The 22104-nt window shown below is 42.6% G+C and overlaps 2 protein-coding genes across 5 annotated transcripts in view; both read left to right on the plus strand.

Moving 5' to 3' along the window:
• The first annotated feature begins 553 nt into the window (after window positions 1-553).
• ACADL (acyl-CoA dehydrogenase long chain) lies at window positions 554-16496 on the plus strand. The gene is made up of 11 exons (XM_054277870.1): window positions 554-663; window positions 2069-2230; window positions 4619-4756; window positions 5170-5334; window positions 6248-6314; window positions 7493-7657; window positions 8288-8389; window positions 10158-10271; window positions 12344-12471; window positions 14414-14500; window positions 15833-16496. Exons 1-11 carry the CDS (start codon window positions 590-592, stop codon window positions 15924-15926), a joined length of 1296 nt encoding a protein of 431 aa, XP_054133845.1. The 5' UTR covers window positions 554-589; the 3' UTR covers window positions 15927-16496.
• Window positions 16497-16962: 466 nt separating this feature from the next.
• The window catches only part of KANSL1L (KAT8 regulatory NSL complex subunit 1 like), a 61606-nt gene continuing 56464 nt past the window's right edge, over window positions 16963-22104 (plus strand). For all 4 annotated transcript variants that reach the window (XR_008483120.1, XM_054277959.1, XM_054277960.1 and 1 more), the window contains exon 1: window positions 16963-17037. The gene's annotated coding sequence lies outside the window, so the exon portion shown is untranslated. The remainder of the gene's footprint in view (window positions 17038-22104) is intronic.

Consider the following 22104-nt stretch of genomic DNA (forward strand, 5'->3'; position numbering starts at 1 on the left):
AAACAAACAGCAGCAAAAACCAAACCAAACAAAACCCAAAAAAATAAACAAAAAAAAAAAAAAAGGGAAAAAATGGAAAAAACCCCCCACACACAAAAAGTGTGCTAAATTATTTTGGTGGGCAGGTTGTGCCAATCAAAACCCGCTGACAGCAGGAAGATCCGGCCCACGAAGGCGAAATGGCGAGAAGGCCCAGGGAGGGGCAGCCCTCAGGGGCGGGGGCTCAGCTTCCCCCCATACCCCCCCAGGAGGTGTGACACCCCCTTTCCTGAGGGGAAAGAAGAAGAAAAAAAAGAAAAAGGAGAAGAAGAAGGAGAAGGATGGAGCCATGGCCCGGCGGCTCGCCCCTCACGCCGGCTGCCATCACACGAGCCGCCCTCAGCGCACAACCCTTCGTCCGGCTTTGCTGCCACTCCCCTCCGTGACGTGATCGCAAAGCTACATTAGAAAAACATTAATTATACTGCTGTTTCACGGCACTCCGCCTCCATCCCGGAAGGGATTTCCAGCCGAAGGTGGGCGGGCACAGGGATAACTCGCGGGCTGCAGCGGCGGTGCCGCCCTGTCCTGTCCCGCCCTGCCCCGTAAGATGGCGACGCGGCTGCTCCGCCTGCGCGGCCTCCTGAGGGCCGCCGGCTGCCGGCCCTTCTCCGCCCAGCCCAGGTGAGCGGGACCGGCCGTGGTGGGCAGCGAGCCGTGAGGGTGGCGGAGCTCTCCTGAGCTTGGGTTCCGTAAAGACCGCGGGGTGAAAGGCTTTGCCCGGCTACTCGGGGCTGGCTGTATGATCTCATATTATTATATCCATTCTGTGCGGGTGTGTGTACGCACGTCAGTGCGCTCGGAGGGTGTGGGTGCGTTTGTATAGGTGTAACGGGAGTGTTACGGGCGCTGTGTGTGTGTGTGGGGAGCCCCGGGAGTCCGGTACATCCATGGCCGGGATGTGCCGACCTTTGCTCCGCTTGCCGGGAGCGGCGGGTCCCGTGCTGGCAGCAGGTGACAGTGACAGTGACAGCGGGCGCGACCTTGCCCGGACACCGCGTTCCCCGGGCAGGAATGGGATCGCACCTTCCCTGACCTGCCGCTTGTCTTTCCCAGTGTGAGAAGAAGGGAGCAGCCACGTCCTTCCCTGTGTGACACAGTTCAACAAAAGGTTGGGCTTAAATAAAACTCAACATCGTCTTAAGCAGCTTTAAAAATAAGGTGGAGGTTTTGAGTCACTGTGTGTCTAGCTTTGAGGGTACAAAGTACTCAACAGGCAAGTTGCTGTGTCTTGTTTTTTCCAAGTATTATTAGATGTAAGTAGAGTCTGTGTTTCAGGGAGATTATTGCCCTGGCAGAGCCTGAGTAGTTACATGTGGTAGTAAATAGAGACGTCTGTCTCTGTAGCAGAGTAAATAAGCACAGGCTCAGCTCAGTTCTGTAGGGCTACACACAGGTAATAGGCAGAGGAACGGAGAGACTAACAAAATAGTTTGAGAAGGGAAAAGTGAATGCCTTTTCCATGTACTCAGCTCTCTACTGAAAGTTTCTGATGTTTCATAGCAATACAATAAAAGAAAGTAAAAAAAATCCAGTGCACAAATATAAGAAGTGAATTTTCATTTCAGCCTTAAAGTAGTATGTTATCCTTGATGTTCCAAACCCCTACAAAAGTGTTATAACCCCTTCTTTCTTATGTCATAATTATACTTTCCTTCTGTGGTTTCTACTACTGACATTCACCACTGTTTCAGTTTTTTGGGTTTTTTTGTTTGATTTTTTTTTTGTTTGGTTGGGGTTTTTTGATTGAAGTGTTCTTTTGTTTTCTTTAGGGTAATTTTATTCTTATATATGTATTATTATTGTTTTTAATTTATTTGAAGTGTTAAGAACAAACCAGCCTTGCTTTACCTCCATTAATAGCCCAGTGTATGTCAGTTCTTTGTATTTATCGTGGGTATCCTTTACACCTCATGGTGTCCCAGAGTTGGGAAGTGAGCTGTGTTTAGTAACACAGGAGTTTCCTCCCTTTTGAAAGGCAAATAGGGTGCCTGTGTCCTAACAGATGCATGAATTTGTCTTTTTGCAGTCCTCTGCAGACAGAACAGCATGGCACAAAGCGCCTGGAGCCATCTTCTGCTAAAACTTTGACTGACATAGGCACTCGGAGGATCTTCTCATCAGATCATGATATCTTCAGGGAGAGTGCCAGGAAATTCTTTCAGGAAGAAGTGCTGCCTTTTCATGCAGAGTAAGATAACCTCCTAAACATTTTGGTTTGCCAAAATTCATTTTTTTCCTCAAAATGCTTCCTGTGGTGTTACTTCTGATACAGCAGGATATAAAGATTATTAGTTTTTATGTACAAGCTTTCTATTTCAAATTTGCCAAATTAAAACATACATATAAAAGTCATGCATGGAGGAAAAAAATCACATAATCAAAATTGAATGCATCCTTTGAGCTCCAGTGTAGGCATCCTCAGCTTAGACCCATGAGCAGACAAATGCAGTTTGCAGAGTTGCAGCAAAGTTTCCCTGCTAATAGGATTAACTGATGTTTTTGGGGTAGAGCTGGGAGGCAGTTCAGTTCCCACACTATTGGAAAATAGTCACTGAAAAAGGCTTTGATCATCTCTTACTGTCTTGCAGTAGGTTTTGTAGCTACATGCAAGTACATATATATGTATTACCAAGAAACTTGCACGAAACATCTTTGTTTGAATTTCTTTATTTTGTTTCTGTGGAAATACATGCATTTTCTGTACGGAGTAGAAGTGTTGCAATTCCATTGAATTAGAGCTGGAGGGTGGTTTTAGCCCTTATTTTAGTCATGTGCAATCGCATTATAGTGGTGAAAATGAAAGAAATTAACTCAGGGTAAGCAAGGGATAGCAAAGGGCTTATTCTGAAATGGCCCTGCTAGATGAGAGGATCCTGACACAGCTGAAGTTGTGTATCCACAAACAGCTGAGGTGCCCCAGTTGAGTGGGTGGAACATCATAGCTCTGGGGCAGGATGGGCAACAGGAGGCTTACAGCAAGGTTGGTGACAGTTTGGGGTTTGTTTAATCCTCAAACTATAACCTTTTAGTACTATGTTCTTCCACTGCACAGTCATATTCTGTCCATAAAAGCAGATGTTTTCCCTTATTTTGTGTTGGAAGGACTTCCAGGGCAGCTTTGTGGACATGTATTGGCTGTGCTTGAGGTTTCTGAAGATCCTATTTGCCACCTTGCTGACACAACAATTTCTTAGGGAGGCTGTATCAAGTTCAGCTTGTATTCTTGCATCACTCTAGTGGCCTCTGAACCCCTCTGTTTCACACCTTTCAAGGCAACAAGGAGGCCTCAGGCACAGAACATTAACTGGATTATTGGGAGGAGGAGAGGCTTTGGTGCTGGGTGAAGCAGAGACAGGAATGTCCCTGAGAGTGGGGATCAGGGCAAAAGAGAAGATGGTAAAAAGAGATTTAAGATTTTCAGTGTAGGAGCAAAAGCTCTGTGAGTCAGCTTAAATACTGGAACAGTTGCCCAGAGAAGCTGTGGCTGCCCCATTGCTGGGAGTGTTCAAGGCCAGGTTGGATGGGGCTTGGAGCAACCTGGGCTAGTGAAAGATGTCCCTGCCCATGGAAGGGGGTCAGAACTGGATGAGCTTCAAGGTCCCTTCTAATCCAAACCATTCTGTGATTCTATGGTTCTGTTTTGTATGTAGGATAAGATACTTGGTTAACTGCAGGTAAATAGCTGTGGTATAGCTCTGCTGCACACAGGTGTGTCAGAGGAATGTCTCCGAAATCATCTGTTTACCATACAATTTTTAAATTGTGGCATTAGAAAAAAAAAAGGCATTAAAAAAACCAAGAAAACCTGGACTATTAATGGCCCTCCCTATTGAGTTGGCAAACCCCATAAAGAGGCACTAATTTTCCAAGAATAGGTGATTCCTGTGATGTTAAAGTTTGCAAGCTGTCAGCAGATAAGCCTCAACTATCTATTTACACAAACTTGAAAGGACCTTAAAGCAGTAATTTACTTAGATACAGTACTGACTCATAAGAAGTGCACAGGGGCAGATTTTTATACAAAACTGATTAATATGATGATATTGGTTCTGATAAAGCATTTTTCATTGGTAGAGTTGAAATCTTTGATGAAATATAATGATGATAATAAATATAGGTATAAATATATGTATAAAGTAAATATAATATATATAATATAATAACAATATAATAAATAATATAATATAATGATACTCATTTTTTATGTGGATAAAAGTGCGTTTGCAAATGGAATGTTAGGAGGATAAAGACCTCTCTGTAATTATCCAGATGGTTGGGGCTAAATTGCCTAAATCCCAGTCTGGTGTAAGAATCATAACAAGTCTTAATGAAATCTTGTCAGGTTACACATTGGCAGCAGGAGTTCAGACTTGTTTTGCAGCTGGTGTCCCTGCAATGCCAGTGTCATCTGTGCACTTGCAGATTAGAAGCTCTGTGGTTAAGCCACTGTTTCTTGGCTGTGACACAGAGCTGTCTGTCCCTTCACACTGTCTGCTGGTGTTCCAGTGTGAAGCAGATAAACAGGAGCACGTGGGGGGGTTCAGTGTGTGACCCTGGCTTTGTGTTCATCCCACAGGTGGGAGAAGGATGGCCAAGTGAGCAGGGAGCTCTGGGAGAAGGCTGGACGGCAGGGCTTGCTGGGTGTTGCTATTGCTGAAAAGCATGGAGGCATTGGAGCAGATATTCTCTCTTCAGCCATTGTCTGGGAGGAGCAGTGAGTACTGCATGCTTCAGGAAGAATTGCCATGATCTTATTGTTTGTGACTGTATTTTGTTTTCAAAAGTTATCCTAATTGTGCACTACATTTACTTAGAGAAAATGATGTTCTCTTTCCTGTGGAAAGGATAGTTTACATATATGTAAATCCCTCCTGTTTTAAGTATTCTGTATCATTGTTTGAGTAACATTGGCTTTGTGACTGGGGAAAGCTTTTTTTATAGCCTGGTAGGTTATGTACCCATTTGGCTGTGAAATTGAATTCTGTAGATAATGGTAAAAGATCTCTGAGACTGCTGTGTAGTGGGGTTCTCTTCACTATTGTCTCTGTGTTGTAATGGTGAAAGTTCAGTGTTCAAGTCTTTGTTAGTATTTTTTTTCTGAACTTCCCCCCTCCTGTTTTTTTCCAGGATGTATGTTAACTGTACAGGCCCAGGGTTCAGCCTTCACTCAGATATAGTCATGCCCTACATTGCCAACTATGGCTCTGAAGAACAGATTAAACACTTCATCCCCCAGATGGTTGCAGGCAAATGCATTGGAGCTATTGCCATGACAGAGCCTGGGGCTGGCAGGTAAGCCAAATACTAAAACAATGGTCTCAACATTATTTGCTGTCTGTTGCTTTGTCAGTGAAAAAAACATTCTGAGCCTCCTGGTTAGTTACTTTACAGAATGGATTATCCCACATTATAGGCAAGACTCAAAACACCTGTTATAGATTACTTTATTAGAGCTTTGTCATTTCAAAATAGTAGCTCAGAATCCATTTCTGTATTGTCCCACTGTGGGCAAATATGCTTTGTGTTTGCTTCTGCAGTCTGAGTTCATAGTTATCAACTTGCTTGCATGTGAACATACTTATAACATGAGAAAAAAATGGGAAATTACATACTTTGGTAAAGAAGGCTTGGCTCAACTATTAGCTTTTTCTGTAGAACAGAACACCTTGTTTTTCTTTTCTCTGAATCCTTTCAGAGAAATGTCCCTCCTTGCCCAGCACATGTTTGGAGTGGACACTGCTGATCTGACCAGTTTGCAAAAGAGAGAGGGACACGTGAAGTGCAAATCCTGTTGGTGTGAGGTTTCTCCAAATGGCAGGTGTTGCTCATGGCTTTTCACAGAGCCTCCTGATCAGGACTGAGCCTGTGAAGAGGATTGGTTTTATCTGCCATTTGTTGTCTGAGGTGTACTGTGTAAGTGGATGCTGACCTGTTGATGTCAGTGCTTGCATTGCACCACCTCCCACAAGCAGGGATGGGGAAATGGGGCCTGGTGCTCCTGTATGGCTGCACAGATTTATCATCCCTTTCCACACCCTGCTTGTGGCTTCTGTTACTCACCTGTTTCATGGTGTCTCACTATTCTCTCACTGAGCCCATGTCTGCATGGTATAAAATCTACCTTATTGTGTGCTGGATAGAACCCAAGATAAAAATTGCAGCTTCTGGAATAGTTTTTTGAAGGACTTTTTGAATTCTGTTTCAGTGACTTGCAGGGAGTACGGACATATGCAAAAAAAGATGGAAGTGACTGGATTCTTAATGGGAGTAAGGTGAGTGCATTGACATACATACTACTCATTGGCTTTAGGGACTGAACACATTTAGCTGAATGCAGCAGGATGTGCACTTCTCTCAGAATCTCCTCCCAATCCTTTTAGTTTGGTTTTTTTGTCTGGGTTATGTTGTAGGTGTTTTTTTTTCCCAGTTACCTGGTTTTTTCTAGGTCTTGAGATATGTCTGTTGCAGGCAGTTTACAAACTGATTTATGGGAAGGCTTCTATAGGTTGTTTTTTGTTGCTTTAAAATAAGCCTATTAAAAGGCTTATTTTCCCTTAAACTGTGAAGGAGAGGAGGGAAAAATGTGCTGTGTAGCATGAGCAGTATGGTTCTCAGTACTGATGTTTAACAATAAAGTATATATACTACTGCTGTGAAATCTTCTGTGGCCTGAGTGAAAACTTGTGCTGCCACAATGCAATATTTATTCAGGAGCTTGCTGGTCTTGTTAGGAAAAAAACAAAACAATGTGTCAGATGCTCTCACTGTGTTGTCAAGCTGTGGCAAAGCAGTTTTTTTCATTACCATAATGAGAAATAAGAAGGCAGAAATCATGTTGAAGTGGGAGTGTGGGTTCAACAGACCATTTTTTTCAAAGCTATGAAATATCTTATTTTGTACTGTAATGGTCTTAGCAGAATTTCAGTGGTGACAGTGTGTGCAAGCAGATATATATGCAGAGGTGCTAAAAAGGTGCCCAAGCCACTCATTTGAAGTGATAGGACAGAAAGCTTTCTTTTGCTGGATTGAAGATGGATCCATTTGACAGGCTCATGAGTTGTTCTGCAGGGTAATAATAAGCAGTTGTGACAAGAAGCTGTTGGTAGTTTTGAGTGTTATGCCTAAATAATTAAATTTCTAGACAAGAGAACCTCTGTGTTTATTTAATATCTACATTTGATACTGTATTCCTTCTTTATCATGGGACAGACAGAAGAAACAGATCTGTGCATTCTTTAACTTCACATTTCTGTCGCACACAATATTTCTCAAATTAATGTCTGCCTTGTTCCTAAACACTTAATATCAGAAGTTTGAAATTCTTCTGGACACTTGAACTTGCCTTTCAGTTCACCCCTGAAAGTGCCAATTTAATTTTACTTTCTGCTACTTGGTGATCTCTTGTAACCTCTATCCACCTTGCTTTATGCTAAATTCCTTTTTCTTGCAGGTGTTCATCACTAATGGTTGGATGAGCGACGTGGTGATCGTGGTTGCGGTTACAGACCGGGAGGCCCGATCCCCTGCTCATGGCATCAGCCTTTTCCTGGTGGAAAATGGAACAAAAGGTTTCATCAAAGGGCGCAAACTCAACAAAATTGGCCTGAAAGCTCAAGTGAGTTCATACAGCCTCTGCTGCAATAGATTTGGAGGAAGTCTAAACCCACTTAATGTCTGGCAAATGCTAAATAAATATAAGATGGAATTATGGTTCTGTTCTAGTTGTTAGACTTCAGAGCACAAACATGCAATGTAATGGATCCTGATTTTACCTGTGAAGGCCTGAAGCATAGGATGTGCAAAGAGAGGCTGAGCAAGCTGGATGCATTTGCTCTGAAGAAGCTTGGAAGAACAGGAATTTACTGATGTGTTTAGCTATAGAGATGCTGGGACCTCATGCTTTTTTGAGGAGGAGAGTGGCAAAGGAGACAAGTTACATTAAGGAAAATTCTGAGCAGGTATTAGGAAAAAAGATCCACCAGGAAAATGGTTGGGTACTTGCACAGGGGCTGAGAGAGGTCTGGAGCCTTCATCTTTTGAGCTTTGGAAAGCTTAACTAGACAAGGCCCTCAGCTGATTGTTTTTCTGGAGCTGCTCTGAGTAGAATATAAGCTAGATGACTTCTGGAGGATCCTTCCAGGCTAAACCTGGGATTTCAAGTTAAGGTGCACATAGCAAGAAAAAATTAGAAAAAAATTTAATGGGATGAGAATGTCAGACTCAACTGTTGCCTTTTAAATCTTAGGACACAGCAGAACTGTTTTTTGAAGATGTGCGGTTGCCAGCCAGTGCCTTGCTGGGAAAGGAGAACAAAGGCTTCTACTATCTGATGGCAGAGCTGCCTCAGGTAAAAGGAATGTGAGTGTTTGCTGTCTGGAGGAAGAGCACAGACACAGGTTTTGTCATTAGTTGTGAAGTTCATGTATTGTGGTGAGCCACCTGGGTTGCTGAAGCAGGATGCCTTTGTAAAACCCCAAAACATTTCTATGGGTTAAGCTCACTGGGGAAATAGCAACCAGATATTCTCAAGAGGTCAAAATTATGCAAGTTTACTGGCAAAATGTAGAAAATCAAGGAACTTTGACAAAGGACCTCCAATTAACATAAAACTCATGCCTTAGCATTAACTTAGTCTGTTTAATTTAGCAACCTTTAAACCTGTCTGATGTTACATTACCCAAAATGGAAAAAGAATTAGAGATAGTAAAAATACAGAAAAACACACATGTAACTACCAACTCCTGAGTTCCAATGATGATGAGGTAGAGACTCCAAGAAGCTGATAGGGTCAAGACAAGTCCCCTTGTGGTCAGCCTTTTAAACCCCAGAGGCACCCTGGCCCTCCCAGATGGGACTGTGGTCACTCAGAGGCTTTGGCAAGACTGGGGCACTGCCTGCAGTGTGGCACAGCTGGCAGACACTGCAGGGCTTGGCTGGGGGCTGTGGTGTGCAGAGCAGGGCCCATCCTGCCCCCCTACCCCCACACATTCATCCCAAAATGTCTCAATGTCTTTTCCAGTCTCTGACAGCCTTGTGTGCAATGTTTTGTTCATACTGCTGATTTTTAACTGAAGCACACAGTGCTAGGTGTAGAATTCTTTGGGCCTTGCTAAAAGTGTTGATATCCCACCAGCTCAAAGACAGATCTCTTAATCAGCAACCCAGCTACTGAAAAACCTGAGGGTAGTGTATTAAAAACAACAAACCACAGATTTCTTGTGCACTTCTGGTTAGGGAAGCACTTTGGTTAGTAAATTAAGTATAGCTTGGTCATCTCTGATGAATTTAGCATTCTCTTTCAAGAAACAAGCACTGCTGTTCTAACTCTTCTACAAGTAGAAACATATGAAAGTTACATGGAATTCTGTTCATACAACAAAGTAAAGAAATTGTTTAGCTGCCAAAATACCTTGCTACTTTACAAGTCAGTTTATGAAGTTTTGGAATTATTTTGAAGGGCAAGGAGGCAATGTTGTTTTCCAAAATGTGTCTGTGCTTTGTCAAAGCTATGACACAGTTGCCTCATTTAGTAGGGATCATATTTTTTAATTTTACACTGTGAGTAAATACAAAACCTGATCAAAGGAAATCTTTTAATGCTTTAAATAGATGTCCCATGAACAGATTCAATGCAATGCATCAGACTGTTTCAACGTTGCCAGAAAAAATTGTTCTGCATGTAGTTTTTGTTTTTCACTGTGCAATGAAGAAGGAAAAACAAGACTTTTTTTGTAGGCTTTTTCCCCCCTAGAGTTGTCCTATTGAAATTGTTAAATACAGTTGTTGTTTTAGCTGAGCAGTGGAAGCCAATAATTGAAACAGAATCTGATGTGAATTTTTCAGTCAGTAAGATTCCTGTGGTCGATCTGTAGCTATTTTTGAGTCATTGTGATGGAGCATTACACCAGTAAAGCCTTAAAAGCGAGCTTTAGACAGCAAGGCATTTGTCCAACTCATTAATTTCAGTAATGCAGTATGTCTGGTTTGATGTTTTATGTGACTTCTGCTCCCACTCCCTTAATGAACAGCACTGAACATCTGTCCCCTAATTGTGCATCTGATGTGGAGAAATGTAGGACTAACTCAACTGCATTCTGGAATTTGTGTTTCAAAAGGAAAGACTGCTCATTGCTGATATGGCTCTTGCTAGCTGTGAATTCATGTTTGAAGAGACAAGGAATTATGTGAGGCAAAGAAAAGCTTTTGGGAAGACAATTGCACATTTGCAGGTGAGTTAGAGCTGCTTGTGTACAGATTCTTGTGTGTGTTTGCTGTATGGCTGTGCATGTGAAGTAGTGACCAAATGAAAATCACTGGGCTGTTTTTAAAGGGTCATTTTCAAAGCTTTCACTGGGGCTGGTTTTTGCCTCTATGCTTATTTTTCATTTTTGGAATGCAAAAAGAATAATTTTAAAGAAAAGCCTTAATTGTATGTATTTTATGACTTGGGTAGGTAACCTCCCAGCAGTGCTGTTTCTTAGAAGGAAATAGCAGGAAGTATCCTGGCTCCTTGCTGCTGCTGAAGATTGATTCCCTTGTTCATCTCAGGCTTGCATTTTGCTGCCAGAGGTCCTAATCACAGGCTCCATCACACCTGCCTCTGTTTGTCTGTGCCTAAAATCCTTTTAGGGGGCTGCCTGTGCAGGTCCTGTGTTCCTCTGCACACAGAGCATTGCAGGGAAATTATTTTGGATGCTCCTGGAGGAGGGGGACTCCCAGCAGTGACCTTGCTGCCTGAGTGCTGTGGAGGTGCTTCATGAATGTTGCAATGAGATTCCTCAGGCAGCAGCAGTCTGGGTGTTTGTGTGGCTGTGTGTAAAACTGTTGGCTGGTGCTCTGTGGCCAGAGCTTACTCCTGATGGGGGTACATAATTGAGTTTTGAGATGTTTGTGCCTACACTCTTTAGCTGCAGTCATAAAACAGATATTGCTTTCCACAGGATTGCTGTACTACAGTTTTCCTGACAACAGCATTAACTGTTAGGGCTGAAGGAGGCCAAGCTCCTGCGTGTTTGGTTTAAAAAATAGAATTGACTCATATGGAATAAAGATGTTGGCTACCTCTTTCTTTGTTTGATATACTTTTGAAATAATTAACAAAAAAAATCCATTTCCACGTCTTGAGACTTTGTCAGACTCAAATCTTTAGTTGTGAGGAGCACCAGAGCTGAAACTTTTAGAGGCTGGAATGCAAGATACCCTTCAGGGGATTATGATCTTCATGGTTTTTAAAGTTAACCTTCAGGAATCCATAATTCCAGATGGAATTTTCACTGTGTGACTGAAACACAAAATAACTATATTTTAACTTGCTTAAATGTAGGTAGGAGATGCTTCCTATTTCTAGTCGTTTGCTCTGCAGAGATCTCCAAAATAATCTCCCTATTTAGGCCAGGCCACCAGCAGACAGACAACAAATTTTATAAAGTATATTATTTTTGCCAAAATAATGAGTTTCTGCATATTTTTTTGTTGCTGATGACTTGAGTGGGCATATTATAAATAATCCTTTCCAATTAGAGCTCTGCCTTGGGCTAATTCATTTAGTCATGCCACATTACAGCATTTGAAATGAATTCTTTCCTTGTAGCAGTACACTGGTCCAGTGTATTTCTTGTCAAGGGAAGCAAGTTTTTTTTTTTTTAATATATATTTCTAGAACTGAAATAAGAAAGAACTTTTATTAGTGGGTGATGTTTTTATCCCTTCCCTACCAGAATTACAAGAAGATGTTTGAATGCCTGCCTGGTCTGGTTTTACATAACCTTATGATGGATTTTACTTCTTCTATCTAAACCTCTCTTCCAATGTGACAGAACTCGGTGCTGAGAAACATTGATATTCTAAAATTCCTTTTATTTTTTTTGCTTCAGTCTCTTTGCATGTAGCTTAAACTCTGAAGGATACATAGAAAAGGCATTCAGCAGATGGTGAAGTGTTATTAATTGGGAAAGTTCATGGCTCTACAGAGTGAAAGGACATTCCTCGCCAGAGGGAGCCGAGAGTGACAGAGTGCTCTGGGCCTTCTGCCATGTGCTCTCTAGGAATTTGCTTTCCCTTTCTCTTGTGCTTTTTCTCTTAGATTTGTGTTTTGAGTTGACCTTGAGAAGTAAATAGCAGTAACTTTGTCTGATAGGACTGGTTAATACCTAATTGTCTGGTGTCTTCTGATGTACAGAGCCAAAGTTTGAAATAGTGATTTCTATCAGCAATCCTTTTGGAAAACGCTGCATTTTCTACCTAAAGTATTAACTGCACTGTACTTCTTTCTTTTCCTCTCTCTATCCTCTTCCAAAACAAGACAGTACAGCACAAGCTGGCTGAAATAAAGACTCAGATTTGTGTGGGCCGAGCTTTTATGGACAACTGTTTGCAGCTGCATGCAGACAAACGCCTGGACTCTGCCACAGCCTCCATGGCCAAGTACTGGTACGTGCTCACAGTCATCTGGGACTGGCACTGACATGGTCTTAACTCCAGTGGTGTGGGCAGCAAAAATCAGAGTTACACTGACAACTAAGTTTGGTTAACCAGATCAATTTCAAAATAAATGCATACTTCTAAAATAGGCTTCCATTAATAACAAGGTCATGCCTCTGCTTTAGCTTGAAGTAAAAGCAAGTGTTCCATTGGTATTTAGACAAAAAAATTGCATTTTATTGTTAGCAATTTGTTATTGGGTGGTTATTTCAATTTCTTTGGTTTTTTTTTTTTAATGGGGTATATGGCTTTTTGTTTTTTAAAGCAATATTTTGAGCCAAATTTAAATGTATTTGAAGCTCTGTGGTACTGTTTAGTTAAGGTTACTTAAGAATAGCTGTTTGGCCCAGCCAGTTTTCAAAGCTATCTGGTTTTGGGCAGAAATAGTTGGCTACAGCTGTTGCTGTAAGTCAGACTGAGCAGTGCTTTCCTATATTGTCCAGAAGTTCATCTCCCTCACCCTGTACTTGGTGGTGTCATGTGTTAACTTAGTTTTACCCCATCAAAACAATATCTAAGAAATATCTAAGGTAGTGGGTACATTAATTTGTATAGTTATAGCTTGTTGCAAGGATGGGAGGAAAAAAACCACATGAGACATAAGCAAAGAAGTTTATGGAAGATACACACACAGTTTTTAGGCTTTTCAAAATAAGTATAGAGCAGAAATATTTACAATGGAAGGAAGGGTTCTGAGTGCTATTCCTGGCAGGGATTACCTAGAAGTACCAGGTACAGAAGCAAAGGCATTCCATTTTGAGGAGGAGAAAACAACTAATGCCAGCTGAGGTATGCAGACTCACTTCCTCAACAAATTTCCCTAAGCAAGGCTTTTGAAAATCCCTCACTTTCACAGTTGTTTACCAGCATGATTTGTTGTGGGTTTCCTCTCTCCCCAGTGGTGTCCCTGTGACCCTTCCATAAGACTCACATAAATGGTCTAGAAAATGCTTGAATGTAGAATTGCTTTATTCCCTAATGTATTGGGACATTCTCTCCAGTCTGAAATTTTCCTTTAAACTCTTTGTATAGTCAATGACTTGAGTTAGAGCTTTGAAGGAGTTTAAAACCTGATTTGTGCATCTCTTTTTTTCATATCTGGAAAAGGTCTGTAGGGTTGTTTTGGTTTGTTTTTTCTTGTGGTGACAGGTTGTGGTACATACCTAAAATTTTGAATTTGAGACTATATTTGGGAAAGACAGTTGCAGTAACTCACAGCTGCAGAATTATATTTGGTATCATAAACTGTAAGGGTTTAAAGAATGAGGGGATAGTTTGGGGGAAAAGACCATTATTCCAGGAGAAGCAATTAGCTTTTCATTTCTTCTGTTGCCACTGAAAGCTGTATGCTTAGAAAGTGTTTTTTTCATGTCTTCTAACTACAGCTTGAGCTGGAAAAAATTTTTTTTTTTTTGCTATAAATCCATATTTTGTAGTCAACAAATGCTGTTGGAGAATTACAGTATGTTTAGAATTGAAGGCTATTGCAGAAAAAGCTATTGGGAAAGTTTATTGCAGAAAATAAATTATGCCCAGGTGATGGGTATGCTCAAAGAGTATCCTGGTGTGTTGCTAATGGCAGTGGTGGGGGGAAGCCTGGTTTATTGTTAATTTCTGACAAAGCTGAGTGATTTGGCAAGAAAAGAGACTGTACCAACTTGCTTCACAAAAGGATTCTCTTGGCCTGTGAGAAAGGTAAACAAGCCTGTTTTGAAACCTTCCCTTCTCCAAAAGCTGTCCCAGATAGGAAATAAACCTTTAATGCGTATTCAATTGAGCAGCATTTATTTCTTACTAATAATATTTTGGTTTTGTCTTGTTACCTTTATCTTCTGTAATGTTTTGCAACATGATGTCCTTCTAACAGCAAATTTCCTTTTGGCCATTGAAGGTGTTCTGATCTCCAAAACAGCATTGCTACCCAGTGTGTGCAGATGCACGGAGGATGGGGGTACATGTGGGAGTATCCAATTGCAAAGTAAGTGGAACATTTCAGATTGTGCGTGATGAAAGATAACCAGCAAAGTCAAATGAAGCACTTCCTCTGCATCTGTGTGTCAGTTGTTTAGTGTTAGTAGTGAGTTATGTTCATTTTCTCATCGTGTTTAATTGAAATTACTGTTCAGGTATCTGCAGGCTTTGTTTTGGTTCTCCAAATAACTCAGAATCTATTCAGCAATTATTATCTGTTTTTTTCACAAAAGTTGGTTTTTTTAGAAGAAAATGTTAATTGAAGAACCAGCAAAACTATAAAAAGTAGAAATGAGAGGAGCTAGTTTTATGTTTTATCTGAAATTAAATGCGTGTGGGTGAAGAAAACCTGTTTTTTCTACCACTGAGTATCAAGTAATTAAATCAAGAGCATAACTGGCTACATCCAGCTCTTTTACACCTTTGAAAATTAAGAGGTTAAGAGATTTGTATGTAGACAAAGAAATTTGCCATTCCCATTTTTTTCTGACTTTGTGAATTTAGAGACATTTATGGAGCTTTGTATATATCCTCATGTATTATCTGTGAAGTTTGTGTACAGGCTGTGACACACGAAATAGAGATTTTGTGCTGTTTTTATTAAATATATCAAAGAGGTGGTTATCTGATAGCAGAAATAGCAAACACAGGACTGCTGTGCAGTTGTCATAAGTAAGCTAATTTTTTTAACTGAGGAAGTTCAGAATTTTTTTTAACTTTAAATACATTGAGTATGAAATGTTGCTTTAAAGTCACTTGTTCCTCCATGCTTTCATGGAGTGTAATTTGTGAGTGATCTGCACTGTCTTATTAAAAGAAGGCAAATTTGGGGTGTCCTTGAACCCCTGCATGTCTGTGTGTTCAGTAGTTCCCCACACAGGGTTTTATTGTCTCTGAGGTCCAGTAATAAGTAGATTTCCAGAGAATGCCACATTGCTCCTGTGTGAGGAAGCAGAATGGAGATGGAAAAGCTCTGTCATCATCCTGTGTGCTGTCACCAGGAACAAGAATTGGGAGTGGAGTAGTAGCAGAAGTCTGGGTTTATAGGGCTTTGTTTTTTTTTGTTTAATTAGAGGCAATAGTGGAGACTTTACACTATAAACAAACAGGGAAGAGATGCTGACCCAGTTCCTGGTTTGGCACACAGCACCCTGGAAATTTGTAATATTCCAGGGAGTTGAAGCCTCTTAGAAAATAAGAACTACTTTATCAATGGGAAGAATATACTTTGAAAAGAGGGATCTCTAAAGATAAAATGCTCTTTTTCTTTTTTTTAAATATATGGTCATTCTGAGGCATTGTTGTGATATTTCCTTGTTTTGTTTTTTCCCTCCCTCAGAGCTTTTGTGGATGCCCGTGTTCAGCCAATCTATGGTGGTACCAATGAAATAATGAAGGAACTTATTGCTAGAGACATTGTCAGTGACAAGTAGGGCAGATGATTACTACTTTGCAGAGTCTTGCAGAATCCTTTTCTATGTTAATATATGGCGTAAAATCAGACATCAGAATGTAAGTAAAATAAATATGCTGTATAATGTTCTTTAAAGGAAGTGCCACTTAAAGCACATGTTAGTAATAACAATGTGCTCACATGCAGGATATCTAATGTTAAATGAACTTAAAATTTAAATGTCTTTGTACAATACAGGGTAGTTCTCTGGGTGTCAAGAGCTGCGGTAGTGAAAGGGAATTTTATCTCTGGAACTCTTGGTCTTTCAGACTTGAACCCATTGTGTTGAATCCAAACCTTGCTTTTCAGAATCAAATCTCGAGAGAAACCATATTCATAACAAACAAAATGAAATATTAATATAACTTTGAATTTGTATTTCCCCTTGAGAAGCAGAAATTGACACTCTTGCTGTTGTTGCCATACACCTGCTCACTGTGCAGCAGCCACCTGCCGTGCAGCTGACCTCTGTGTTTACATCTAACCCGCAATGCCTTATTTTAATTACTTTGGTCAAACAAACATAATAAAGCATTTCTATGCAATCTCACGCTTGTCTGCGGTTACTTCAAAGCCCGCGGGTAAAGGGGGCATCTCCCTCTGTGCCCGTGTTCACCTCAGGGCGCTCAGGGGGAGTTCGGAGGGACGCAGTGTGATGCACGTGAACTTGAGGGCTGTTTATTTGCGATAGTAACTCGGACTGTGTGTGTTTAGGAGGTTTTTTTTAGCTCTTTACCCACGCTGGGCGTTAATAGTTGAAGCTGTTCGGAGCGGGGAGTACCGCTGCCCCCTCCCCTCCCACACAGCCCCGGCGCGCGGGGGGGTGAGGGGAGGGCGGTGTCCTCGCGTCAGGCGGGGCCCCGCCAATGGCGGGAGGCCACGCCCCCGGCCCGAGCCACGCCCCCCGGCGTCCCGGATTGGCCGCGCTCCTCCCCCTGAGGAGCGGGGGAGGCCCCGCCTCGCCGCGCTGCGCTTTAGCTGGGCGCGGACTCTTCAAGAGCGGCAGTGTGAGCCGTGGCGGGCGCTGTGCTGTGCGGGGTTGAGGCGGCGCCGGCGCCGGTGCCGCTGCGGAGAACCCGCCGGACGCGGAGGCAAGCGCGGGGCGCGGCGCGGCGGGGCGCCGTGAGGCGGCGGGGGCACGGAGGGGCCGGGCGGCGGTTGGTTCCCGCGGCGGGAGTGGCGGGTGCGCATGCGCGGGGTGGGGGCGGGGCGGGGGTAACGGTCCGTGCGCGCGGCGGGGCGGGGCCCGCGGCCGTGAGGCGGGGGCGGGGCCCGTGCGAGGGCGGGGCCGCTCCGCGCCCGCCCCGCGTGTCCTAGCCGGGATTTAAACAGCGGATGGAAACTTCCCGCTGGGAATGTGTGTGTGCCCACCTAGTGCTGTGCCCTGGGGGGATCCTGGACCGGAATTGTGTGTGCCCACCTAGTGCTGTACCCCGGACTGGAATCTGTGTGTGCCCACCTAGTACTGTGCCTTAGGGGCACCCCGCACTGCAGTCTGTGTGTGCCCACCTAGTGCTGTGTCCCGGGGGAACCCCTCACTGGAATCTGTGTGTGCCCACCTAGTGCTGTGTCCCGGGGGAACCCCTCACTGGAATCTGTGTGTGCCCACCTAGTGCTGTGTCCCGGGGGAACCCCTCACTGGAATCTGTGTGTGCCCACCTAGTGCTGTGCCTCAGGGGGACACCGAACTGGAATCTGTGTGTGCCCTCCTAGTGCTGTTCCTTAGGGGAACCCCCGACTGCAATCTGTGTGTAATTTGTAGTTAGCTAAGCAACTCAGATCCAGGTCCTGCAGCCTGCCTTGAGAGCTCCTCTGTGCTCCCGAGCTAGACTTTCCATCCGCTTTTTGCAAAATGAAGCGCTTCCCCCCCACAAAGATGTAGCGCTGACTGAGGTATTCTGAACCTACCCCTCTCTAATGGGAATTTTCAATTTCCAGTTTGCAATGTGAGCCAATTTAAAAAAATCCAAATTAATAAAGTATGCCTTTTGTCAAAGGGTAAATACTTCATTTTTGTGCTAGTTTAATAAAAAGGAAATAGTAAAAATTACACGGAAAGCAGTCTGTGTGCCTTAGGACTCTCCTGCTGTATTGGTCCATGGTTTGAAATAGTGGGGAATGTTCTGAGGAGCTTAAATTCCAGTCATCTTCATTAGTGTCTTAGGAGCTGAGTGGGTCTCATTTAAGACCAGGTTTTATAGCCCTCTCTTCAAAGGCTGAAATTCAAAAGTATCACTGAAATGTTGATATGAAATTTACGATGAAAGGTACCAGAAGGTATTGCAGGTATTTGTTAAAGACATATGTACAACTTTCTTACAGAGGCACCTGTTGTACTACAAAAAGCATTTAACATATATTAAAAATTAATTCAGATGTTGCTTTGCAATATGGTGTTGTAGACTGAGGAAGAATTAGTTGATAATGTAGTAGTAAACCTGGAAGTTATATGGATTCTCTGTTCAGAATCAGATCTGAACAAGGAGGAAAACAAACCTCTTCAGATATTTTAATGAGTCATGGATTTTACCATAAGTTAGTACTGATGAGTTCCACTTGAAGGGCCTCCTTTTGAATCTTTTTATGATTGAAACTTTGGGTGGTCTGCCTTAAATGGAGATCTCTTAGTGTTCAAAGAGAGATCCTTTTTGGGGGAGGGTGGTGTGCTGTATTTTGGTGGAGTTTTTTGATTTTTTTTTTTTTCAAGTAGGAGGAATTTGTGGTTATATCTTCTGGGGTGTACAAATCACTGGAGTGTTTTGTCTGCATAGTTGTGCCTGCACAGTGAGCACTGCTGAACGTGGAGACTCCCCACTGATCCTGTTTGGCTTTATGGGTTTTTTCCCAATCTATTAATAGAACAAGATACTAAAATACTTAAGTACACATAATGAGTAACTGGTCTGCTTTTGAAGTGAAAACAAAAGCTGCCTACGGAAATGGCTTTTTTTTTTTCACTCTTAAATGCTGCTCCCAGGTGTGTTATTAAACATGGGCTTCTTCCCTTATTCTTTCATACTCCTAACCAGGACATGCCCAGTGGGACCAATATCTTTTATAGGGTCGTTGCTGCAGACTATTCCATGAGAAAATGCACGCTGTGCTATCGAGCTGCTCTTGCTATTCTTAGAAATCACTACCATCCTGAAGGTTTTCCAGAATTTGGGAGGGGTAGTTGGAGGCTGAGGGATGCCTGCCACCAGGCAGGGCTTGCAGAGGCTGGCCAGGCTCAGGTCTGGGTGCTGCATTCTGCTGAGGCAGTGCTGCAGCAGTGCCTGCCTGCCAGAGCACTTTATTTTTGGCCAGTGATTATCAGGAAGGCTGCCCAGGAGGAGCTGGCTGGGGATTACAGGACAAACAGCGCAAAGCTGTAGGAAACCAGGTTTTGGCAGTTGTGTTGCAGTTTGCTTTTGGAGCTGCCCTCTCTTCTGCAGGTTGTCTCTAAGAGGCCTTAAAACAGGTTGAAATACAGTATTTTTGAGTGTTTTTACTGAGATTGATTTTGGGTGTTTCACCAGAGGCTGGCTGCTGTCAGGGACTTTGCTTTGCTTTTGAAATGCCATCTATGCAAGGAATAAACAGTGGAAGTTCCTTATCTGAAACACTGTTTATCTGTGAATAAGCTGGAAACAGTCATATTCATTTGAGATGATGTTCGTAGGCTTCTGAGCTTCAAAACAACAAGAAATAATTGTAAAAATCTCCTCCTGGTCTCGAGGAATCTCATTATTAAGAGGAAAATTTAAGGTGTTTATGATGAGGAAAAAGGACTCAATTTACAAGGAGAGAAGGCTGCTACAGAGGAGCTTTAAAAAGCCTCCTGTGAGTGGAGTTTTATTGTCATTGGAAACGAAAAGCTCGCAAACAAAAAAATCCACTAAAAGACCAAGCAATCCTCCCCCCAAGCAAAAATCCCCCAGAACAGTGTCTGCAGCGTTGTGTAACCAAAGTGATAGTGTTATGCAAGGGGGAGAGGAGTCAAAAAGTGAAAGGACTGTAAACAAAAGCTGGGAAGGGAGGGAGTGCCACCCTGTGTGCTGAGTTGTGGCTGGGTTTTGTTGTGTTTCTTTTAATAGGGTGCTGCTAATCACCAACATGAAGACACTCGTTTCAGGATTTAGGCAGATTCTGTTGAGGTAAGCCTGGTAGGGAAAGGGTATAAGGGAGAAGTGTCAAGGGAGGACAAAGAAATCAGCAGAGGGAGAGGAAGAGGAGCAGGAGCCACTGGGGGTTAGGAACCTGTGGTGGAGGGGAGCAGGGTGCAGGTCCTGCTGTGGTGAACTGCAATTCCCAGCTAGATCCTCCTGGGTAATTAAAGCATTAGGGGAGAATAAGTCACTTTAAACATCACTTGCTTTATTGTGTTTGTCTGGTACTTGTTTCTTCCCTCCCCCAGTACTTATTTAATGTCAGTTTTTCTTTTTACAGTACTCTTTAGTCTTAAAAGTGGAGTGTTTATTTAGTAGATGAAAAGCTGTTTGCCAGTTTAGCAGGATTTCAGCTGTTCTGGTTTTGAAACCTCAAGTTACCACAATGTAAAAAAATCTGTGAAATGGTTTACCTATGACAGAAAAGCTCTTCCCAGAATGAGAATACTTTTCTGGTATACCATTTTGCAGTACTTGTCTTCCCTCCCTCTTTGCCTTTATTTTTCCCCCCTCCAAGATAGTAGGTTTTGCTCTGGAAACTCACTTCCAATATGAGTGAATGAAATAATTTTTGCAGCTTTCTGCCAAAATTAAATAAAATGTGTGAAAAATATAAATTGTATAACTTTTGTCAAGTCAAGTACTTGTCCTAAAATTCATTTATAGTTTTTTTGCAGCAGTTACTTTGTTTTGCTCCTGTACCTATGAAAAATTTTTTGTGTGTTTGTGTGTGTGTGAACTTCTTGGAGAAATGCCAAGGGCTGGACACTGTGGCAGTACCAGCTTTTATAAGTTCTTTTTGATGTCACTGTAGTGAGATGAGCACACCTGAGTGTCTCACACTGTCTTCAGGGCAGAAACATTGTATGAAAATTCCAAGTTGCTGGGTAAGGGGTTGAGTGATTTCCCTCTTAAAAAACATTTTATTTATTTTTTAGCTGCTTTGTAGTTTAAGCACACTTGGTCAGGCACTCCAAATGAGTGATTTGTCAGGGCTCTTTAGTTCAGTGTTTGTGTTCCATGTGAGGGTGTTTTGATTCTTGCCCCCTTTCCCCTAGAAGAGTTAGGAAGAAGTCCCCCAGATGAAAAAACCAAAAATTTGGTAATGGTATTCATTGCAGTTTTGGAAATTTGAAACTGTACCAAAAGGGTATGTGGTGTTTGAGGGAATGTGATGGAGTTAAAACCCAGCACTATAAAGTTTTGTGCTGCCAGTTCTTTGAATAACCTCCATCTTCACACAGGTATGTGATCCACCTCTCCAAAGGATTTTTTTCCCTGAACAACTGCACACTGTGTGGATGTCTCCTGAGTTTCAGGAGTAGCAACCTGTGGCTGCTAAACCAAACCACTCAACTAAGGGAGGTGGATGGTAAAGTTGGGACAGTTACAAATACATTGCTAGGTGCATGTGGGTCCCAGGCTGATCATGCTCTTCTTGGAGAGCTTCTTGGAATTCTCAGGGAGAGTCAAACACAGGGACTCCTGAGCTCACATTGACCCCACAGAGGAACTGTTCAATTCTCTCCCCTGATGTTTTGGCCAAGCACAATTGCTCTGACTTGCTGTAGTTATTTGCTGTTATAGGCAGATAATATTTGCCATTATAGGCAGGGAGGCATTGGTGTCTGAATTCACACTCCTTTGGATTTTCAGATTTGCAGACCTGCTAGCTTTTACAAGAGGAAAGCCACGAGTCAGCCAGGAGCTGAGAGCATTACTGAGTCACCAGAGCTTTAGGATTTGGGGCTCCAGCTCTGAGCAGTGCATTCCCCTGTCTGATCCTAGAATGGGGTTCTTCCTGAACAGCTGTCCACTGGGAGGACTTTGTGCTGAGCTCCTCTCTAGGCTGAAGTTATTGGCTTATTTATAAAGGTTAAAATCCTGGGGATTTTAATGGTATCATTTATGATTAGCAGTAAGACCACCAAACCTGGTGCTGGTGATGCTGGCAGGGTGATGTGCAGAGATGAAAACCTTGTGGATGAGGTACACATGGAGCAATGGAAG

This window comes from Melozone crissalis, unplaced genomic scaffold, assembly GCF_028551555.1.
Source record: "Melozone crissalis strain CALT ecotype California unplaced genomic scaffold, PUWL_Pcris_2 ptg000023l_1, whole genome shotgun sequence".
NCBI classification, from domain to species: domain Eukaryota; kingdom Metazoa; phylum Chordata; class Aves; order Passeriformes; family Passerellidae; genus Melozone; species Melozone crissalis.

Excerpts from the sequence above, each read along its gene's own strand:
- ACADL (XM_054277870.1), top strand. The coding sequence starts at position 590 with ATGGCGACGCGGCTGCTCCGCCTGCGCGGCCTCCTGAGGGCCGCCGGC. Across the intron at positions 2,231-4,618 it reads GTGCTGCCTTTTCATGCAGA|GTGGGAGAAGGATGGCCAAG; the intron begins GTAAGATAACCT and ends TTCATCCCACAG. Across the intron at positions 5,335-6,247 it reads ACAGAGCCTGGGGCTGGCAG|TGACTTGCAGGGAGTACGGA; the intron begins GTAAGCCAAATA and ends ATTCTGTTTCAG.